This window comes from Hippocampus comes, unplaced genomic scaffold (genome assembly GCF_001891065.2).
Source record: "Hippocampus comes isolate QL1 unplaced genomic scaffold, H_comes_QL1_v1.1 scaffold104, whole genome shotgun sequence".
NCBI lineage: Eukaryota > Metazoa > Chordata > Actinopteri > Syngnathiformes > Syngnathidae > Hippocampus > Hippocampus comes.
Genome location: NW_017806072.1, coordinates 3,698,985 through 3,707,195, shown reverse-complemented (window position 1 = coordinate 3,707,195; position 8,211 = coordinate 3,698,985). Strand labels below are relative to the sequence as shown.

General features: G+C 42.2%; 1 protein-coding gene across 4 annotated transcripts in view; it reads left to right on the top strand.

Moving 5' to 3' along the window:
* Positions 1-7,360, top strand: part of abcc8 (ATP-binding cassette, sub-family C (CFTR/MRP), member 8) — a 44,859-nt gene extending 37,499 nt beyond the window's left edge. For all 4 annotated transcript variants that reach the window (XM_019894061.1, XM_019894063.1, XM_019894060.1 and 1 more), the window contains 12 exons: positions 527-754; positions 1,286-1,378; positions 1,506-1,608; positions 1,849-1,962; positions 2,036-2,156; positions 2,333-2,463; positions 2,534-2,612; positions 2,691-2,799; positions 3,836-3,939; positions 5,071-5,204; positions 6,832-6,894; positions 7,080-7,360. In XM_019894061.1, the coding sequence (XP_019749620.1) occupies positions 527-754; positions 1,286-1,378; positions 1,506-1,608; positions 1,849-1,962; positions 2,036-2,156; positions 2,333-2,463; positions 2,534-2,612; positions 2,691-2,799; positions 3,836-3,939; positions 5,071-5,204; positions 6,832-6,894; positions 7,080-7,217 (1,417 nt within the window). In that variant the 3' untranslated portion in view covers positions 7,218-7,360. The remainder of the gene's footprint in view (positions 1-526; positions 755-1,285; positions 1,379-1,505; positions 1,609-1,848; positions 1,963-2,035; positions 2,157-2,332; positions 2,464-2,533; positions 2,613-2,690; positions 2,800-3,835; positions 3,940-5,070; positions 5,205-6,831; positions 6,895-7,079) is intronic.
* Positions 7,361-8,211: the final 851 nt, after the last annotated feature.

Genomic DNA, 8,211 nt, shown 5'->3' with positions numbered 1-8,211 from the left:
TGCACACACACACACACACACACACACACACACACACACACACACACACACACACACAGTTGAATCAACACACACTTTCTTCCCACTTAAAATTTCAAGCATTCAACTGAGGTCTGAAGCTAAAATAGTCTTACAATAAGGTTTCATAGGACATAACAAGTAACAGTAACAAGTCCTGGGTTTGAGTTTGAGTCCAGCTTGGGCCCTCTTCTGTGTAGTTTGCATGTTCTCCCTGTGCTTGCATGTGATTTCTCCAAGTACTCTAGTTCTTCCCGTTTTCCAAAAAGATGCATGTCAGTCTCCTTGAAGACTCTAATTTGCCCATACAGTTGAGTGTGATTGTAAATGGTTCCTAGTTTGTTTAGAATGTGTGCACTGCAACTGACTAGTCACTTGTCCGAGCTCGAACCCTGCCTCTTGCCCAATCAGCCGAGCTAGGCTCCCGCTCACAAGTAACCTGAATGTGGACAAGCGCCATAGACAATGGATGGATGAATAGAAATATTGTTGTCTTTTGACATTCCAGGTTGTTTGAGACCACCCCACTTGGCAACATCCTCAACCGATTCTCCACTGACACGAACACGATCGATCAGCACATTCCGACCACTCTGGAGTGTCTGTCTCGCTCAACCTTGCTATGTGTGTCCGCCCTGGGGGTCATTTCCTACGTCACTCCTGTGTTCCTCATCGCCCTCCTGCCGCTGGCTGTCACCTGCTACTTCATCCAAAAATACTTTCGTGTGGCTTCCAGGTGAGACTGACAAGGACCGGCCGGGGGCATGTGCGTCAGTGTGTGGACAATATGGACAAGTGTTGAAAAAGACAAACTTTTTTTCACACCATATTTGTTTTCTTTCAAATACACTCAAACCTCGGTTTTCGTCCATAATCCGTTCCAGAAGGCTGTTCGAAAACCGAAACCACGCTCTTTTGAAAAAAAAAAAGTTTATTGAACACGTCTGTTCACAATGGAAAGCGATACGAGGAAGCGTCACTTCCTCGTCTACCCGAGGACGCGTCCTTGTGTAAGGAAGGCGAGAGAAGTCAAATGGTGCATTCAAGTGCGCTCAGTTCGTTCGAGAACCGAAATTTGTTCGTCATCCGAGGCATAAAAAATTTGAAATTTTTGGTCGAAAACCGAATTGGTCGAGAACCGAGACGTTCGAAAACCGAGGTTTGACTGTAAAGGGCAACATACAGAGGGTTACCTTTTACGAGAATTAGCTTACTTTTGCAGAACTTGGCTGAAGTAGTTGTTGTTCCGTTCCGCTCTTTTGCAAAGGGACCTGCAGCAGCTAGAGGACAGCACCCAACTGCCTCTGCTCTCCCACTTCTCTGAGACAGTGGAGGGTCTCACCACCATCAGGGCCCTCAGGTGAGCATAAATTCTTTTTGAACGGACTCATGAGGAATATTCTGCCATCACTGTACCAAAGCTCCTTGCCGTAGAAAGAATACTACTGATGAAATTACAAAACGAATCCTGTTTTCTTATCCTTCAGGTACGAGCCCAGGTTTAGACAGAGGTTACTTCAGTTCACAGATGCCAACAACATCGCCTCGCTTTTCCTCACAGCAGCCAATCGGTGGCTGGAGGTCCGCATGGTAATGACTTACTTGGATTTGTCCTGGTCTTGTTCCTCTCGTTCACATTCATGACATGCCACCAGCTTATGATGTTTTCATTTGGGCTCACGCATTTGGTCCCAGTGGAATTGACTTTGTTTATGGATCCCCTGGACAAATGATTTGGCATTTGCATTGGCAGTAAATAGGACGCTCGTCAATTTAATTTTTCATTATGCTCTTCATGACATCAGCGGAACATTCTCTATCTGCTTGTAGGAATATATTGGGACCTGTGTGGTGTTGGTAGCAGCTGTTTCTTCGATTACAAATTCGCTCTACGATCAGCTCTCTCCCGGACTGGTGGGGCTGGGCCTCACCTACGCACTCATGGTGAGACCGTGGGCCCTGTTTTCGTTCCGACGGTAATTGAAGGATCATTGAGTGAATCCGTTCTGTCGATCAGGTATCCAACTACCTAAACTGGATGGTGCGGAACCTGGCAGACATGGAAGTACAGCTGGGATCGGTCAAGAGAATTAACAGCCTCCTCAAAATAGAACCAGAGAATTACGAGGGTCTGCTGAGTGAGTTCCACCTTAAATCCATAAAGAATTTGTGGTTCTACAGCTTTGGAAAAAAACGGACTGAAAGTCATTTCAACTGGGCTCTAACCACTCCTAATCCAGATGTAATTAATCGCCATAAACTGTCTAGTTTGCAGTGCAACTAACGCTCGGCCGGCCTTTGTTGTGGTTGCCAGGCCTGTCTCAGGTCCCTGACGGCTGGCCCCAACGTGGCGAGATCCAGATCCAGAACCTGAGCGTCCGTTACGATGCCGCGCTCAAACCTGTGCTCAAAAACGTCCACGCGCACATCAACCCTGGACAGAAGGTCAAGAAGACTTCAGGTGAGAAAAAGAAAAAAGCTGAGCAAGCGTTCAAGTTGGGTGTTTGTTTTGCAGGTGGGGATCTGCGGCAGGACAGGCAGCGGCAAATCATCTTTCTCCCTGGCCTTCTTCCGCATGGTGGACATGTTTGAAGGTTTGCACTCTCAGACCATCATGTTTGATGCGGCACTTGATCATGCACTTGATGTGAATGATTTCTTTACTTTGACAGGGAGAATTGTGATTGATGACGTTGACATTGCCAAGCTGCCGTTGCAGACGCTGAGGTCTCGTCTGTCCATCATCCTGCAAGACCCGATCCTGTTCAGCGGCACCATTCGGTATGATGACAAACGAGCTTCCGTTTTACCTGCAGATGTTCTCGTCATCTCACATTAGATCAGGTGACACTTCAGGCACAGAAGGACCTGAACATTTTTGCACTGCACTTATTTATCTCATACACGAGCGTCGAACGGAGCTGAGAGCTTGTCACATTCCTTCAAAAGGACCTGTGTTATTTTTAGACAACCACAGAAGTGCCTATACAAGCTTTCAGGAATAGATGAGGGTTTTTTTTTTCCAAGTGGAACCTCTATGGTGGATCCCAATCTGGTCCAGGGATCACGTTTACTGTTTGTATTGACACAATGGTCGAATTGGAACTAATGGACGGGTTCCTGAGTTTGGCAGCCTCACAATTTAGAGGTCCCAAGTTTGAATCTCGGATCAGATTTGTGTGTTCTCCTCATGCTTTCCTTCCACAAGGCTCAGAGAAATTTCTTACAGTGACACACTTTAACATTCCCAAAACTATTGATTGTCCGTAAGTGTGAATGTGATGATGAATGGTTGTTTGTGCATATATGTTGCGCTGCCGACAAGTTCAGGGTGTACCTCCAGGAGGTGAGGTTTTCATCAGTTTGTTTCCATTCAACAGTTTTTGATCTATTGACACTGGCGTTTTGAAGAAATTGAAGTTTTTATTCCAAATATATGCTTTCTTTTAAATTTGTTGATGATATTACAAAAATATCTTTAACATTTTTTGAAATGACAATCATTAATTGTAGGTGGGTGGCAGCAATTATATATGATTCCAAATTGAACAAATTGTGCTATGTGTATACAAGCGTAAAAGATGAAATTGTGTTTAATCCAGATCTGATTTTGATTGCAATATTACTTTTTCAAATTTGACATTGAAAACCTCACGCGCTGTACATGTTCACATTCACAATTAAATGTCTAGGCACATTCTTCTAATAAATATTTCAGAAGCTTGTAAGCTTTCGAAGGTAATTGTTTAACATTTAATGTATGGTGTGAGTTCTGCTTTTGTTCCAGTTATTGTGTATGTGGTGTGTTTGTGTGTAGGTTCAACCTGGACCCAGAAATGAAGGCCACGGATGAGATGCTTTGGGAAGCTTTGGAGATTGCCCAACTGAAACCTGTTGTTAAGTCACTTCCAGGAGGGCTGGGTGAGTTTATAGTTGGATCTATTTTAGAGTGTGTGTGTGTGTGTGTGTGTGTGTGTGTGTGTGTGTGTGTGTGTGTGTGTGTGTGTGTGTGTGTGTGTGTGTGTGTGTGTGTGTGTGTGTGTGTGTGTGTGTGTGTGTGTGTGTGTGTGTGTGTGTGTGAAGACATACGTGCTGTCAAACACACTGTTGTGATCGTATCATGCCAGAAAAAAAAACTGAATCAAAGGTCAGTTTGTTTCCACGACCACTAAAAAGGTGCCAAACTTTACCCGGACGTCCTCCATCGCACGTCTGCTGCATTGTATCAACAATACATGAGCATCAATATTTCAAATGCCCTGCAAAGGCTGTTTATGCACAGTGCTCGTTCTCAGGTGGCAGTCTGATACTCAGATCACATCTAGTAGGGGACACTCACCTTCATCTGACTTCCACGCTAAGTGTGATGAACGTGACGAGTGCCTGGTATGCTTACGACTTTATTTAGCTGCTGTGGGCTTGCTACTTATCTCCCCTATACTCTTGTAAGTGTCACGAACAAGCAGTCAAGGTGATGATTCAACATCATTTGATGCTCACCTCAGGCTCGACACAATGGCAACCGATAACTTGTAGTGTCTGTCTGTTCGTCCATCCGTCCGTATCTACATATCCTATGTCAACTTATGAGCCGAACACTCTCTCTCTCTCTCTCTCTCTCTCTCTCTCTCTCTCTCTCTGTTGATCTATATGTCTATCTGTTTCTCTGTCTATATATCTATATATAGTTACATCAATACTGTACTACATTACATTACATATAGGAAGCAACTAGTCATAGTGGCGAGCACGAGATGCTGGGTTTGAATCACAGGTGGAACATCATCATCGTGTTCTCCCGTGCTTATAAGAGTTTACTCAGTTTATTCTTGCTTCCGACCCTAAATGCATTTCTTAGTTTAACCATAAGTGTGACAATTGTTTATTCATTGTTTACATTTGCCCTGCAATTGACTGGCTAGCCAAGGAGCATTATTATTATTATTATTATTATTACTTTTTTGCCATAGTTTCTTGTGTTGGGTCTGATTAGATTATTGATGTTTAGCAAATGAATGATGATTGCACTTCTTAATTTGAACATGTTTCCAGATGCCAATGTGACGGAGGGAGGAGAAAATTTCAGCCAGGGTCAGCGTCAGCTTTTCTGCTTGGCCAGGGCTTTTGTGAGGAAGAGTAGCATCCTCATCATGGATGAAGCCACGGCATCCATCGACATGGCAACGGTCAGTGTGTGTTTACGGCTAACCATGTTTCTAGGGAGAAAACGGTTCCAGGGAGAGGTGGAGTGGAGGTCACCGAGTGATATTCTGTCACCAATGGCAACTATAAAACACCAGGAAATACAGTTTGCGGCAAAAGCTAAGTGGGTGATTCTAAAAAAAAAACTGTACTTACTTCTGCAGGAGTGGAGAACGAAAAGTGTGCAAATAAGAGCCTGAGGGCTGGAGTGTGCAATCGGCTGCTGCTTACTTAAGAGCCTCTCCTGAATGCTGGTTGACAAAGACTGACATTTGTGGTCTCAATAACACACCACTGATGCCTTCAAGCAGACAGCGCTGAGCTTTTAACTTCACTCACCCAATGTACTTTCTTAGGTCAAGTCGATTGGAAGCGAGTGAGGGGAAAAAACAAGCATTGAACAGCTTTTGTTTTTCTTTTTAAATTAGTGACACATTTTCTAAAACCACTACATGGTGGTACGCCTGCACAGTGCAATGAGGTAAAATACAGGAGCAAATTAAATACTACCTTTAGAGTGTTTTTTAAAATTCGTTTTCAGATATAACCATCCAAATTAAAATGGATTAACAATTCAAATGTTTCAGTGTGTGCCTAATGAATGCATGCATTACACAAGTTTCACTACTCAAATAGTACTGTATTACTGAAATTAATCAACTTTTTCATGACATTGACACTTTTTGATGAGCACCTGTACATTTAACAATACAGTGTTGCCTTGAGATAAAAGTGTCTCGAACTATAAGCTTTTGCAAATACAAACCATAGTCCGGCCAACTTTTTGCTTTGGATCGCGAGCAAAAATTTGTCTTTATGAACAATATAAAGAGGCAGTGAATTCAGCTCAACACCATTGAAGATAAGCAGAGAGTAAAAAAATTCTTCAAAACAGAAGCTTTAGACTGCTCATTGGCACTTGGGATAAATAGCAAAACAAAATAATCATAAAACACAATAATTACATGATGTGTATTTAAAACAACCACATAGCTTTCTCTCTGGAAAGTCTGTTTGGCTTAATGCTACAAATCGTGCAAAACTTCGTAGACAGACTAACCAATATATAAAATAATACTCACAGGCATGTATTTATCATTTTGTGAAAAATAATGAATCTTACTCCAAGTTACTGAGTCAGTAGTGAAACCTTTGCGTGGGTTGGAATGTGGGTCTGGTACGGATTAATGGCTACCTCATTAATTTCAATAGGGAAAGATTATTTGAAACGTAGGTGTTTTGACTTCCGTGCACAGTCATGGAATACAGTCAGCTCGTATTAAGGCACCAGTGTATGTTTGATATTATGGTTGGCGACTGTAGCATTATATTGCATATTATGTTTTTCATGTTTATATTTTTTCATTTAGAACTGTAAGAAGAGCAAAATTAAACACTAAAAATATCATTTATGTACCCATACCATTAATGTTTGTGTGTGTGTGTGTGTGTGTGTGTGTGTGTGTGTGTGCGTGCGTGCGTGCGTGCGTGCGTGCGTGCGTGCGTGTGTGTGTGTGTTTGTATTTATATAATATATGATAAGAAAAATATATAAAAAAAAGAAAATATAATATGTATGTGTAAAATTGAATTTTTCTTCTGCACCCATAGGAGAGCATCCTGCAGAAAGTGGTGATGACTGCCTTTGCTGACAGAACAGTGGTTACAATAGCAGTAAGAGCACATACAGCAGTTTATAATCGCCACTCCCCGTCCACACACACACACACACACACACACACACACACACACACACACACACACACACACACACACACACACTCACTCCCCCCATACACACGTTTTGGACTGCGCTTGTTTGTTAAGCGGCCTCCCTTGTGCTCCTCTGTGCCGCACAGCATCGCGTCCACACCATCCTGAATGCCGACCTGGTGATTGTAATGAAGCGCGGGATCATCCTGGAGTATGACAAGCCCCAGGCTTTGCTGGCGAAGGAGGACAGCGTCTTCGCCTCCTTTGTGCAAGCAGACAAGTAGCACAAGAACAAGGAGGAGAGCGCATGTCAAAGGAAGACATTCAAAGTGCAATTGATCTATGGAATATTATACCTGTATTTTTTATTCATATTGTATTATATTTGTACATAACAATGTGAGATGGTTGCTAATAAAATATATATATTACCACTGAGCGATTTTTTTTGTCCACTGAGGCAAGTGAGGTGTTTTTGACTTTAGAGTGATCTACACTGACCCTGGCAGTAACACATATTCATATTCTCACGGGTGTCACAAGATCCTGCAGGAGCCAAGAATGACTTTGGAATGCTAAAAGGGCGCCTTATAAATAGCCACGACAGGCCAGGAAAACGACATCCTGCACCAGGCACAACTATTACTGCTCTTAAAAGACCAACAGGGAATCATAAAACATTTGGTAAACCTTCACTTAAAAAGACAAGAAATATAATCAAAAAGCTCTCTTTAAAAAATGATAACACTCAGTTTTGATTGGCGCTGTCAGATATATAATATGATATCATATTGGGTTTGTCATTTACAGTGCGGTAGAACTGATTTGCATGAGAGCTGTTGCAATTATTTTTAAGACTGTTTTACTTGCAAACAAGATAATATTTGTTAATGAGTACACCATTGCAAACCGCAAGCACAAAAAGCATTTAAACATTTGTTAGAGGATTTCAAATGTCACTCTGGGCCAAGATTCATTTTGGATGAGTTTGTGACTGATTTTGTTGAATGGTGCATCCAATTCATCAACCTCTCTACTAGTTAGATCACATTGATGTGTGGACATCATCATGTGGTTAGCTCTCAGGAACAATATCGAGACACCAGCATCAGCTTCCTTCCCTCCCTTCGTTTCATTTTCCTTTCTTCCCCTTCCAAACTGGTTTCCTTCCTTTCTTTTTCCTATATCCATACTTTTTGTCCTTTTATTTTCCTCGTTTTAACGCATCCTTTCCTTGCTTCTTTTTTCCTCCTTTCTTAAGAAAGACATTGCTTGTCT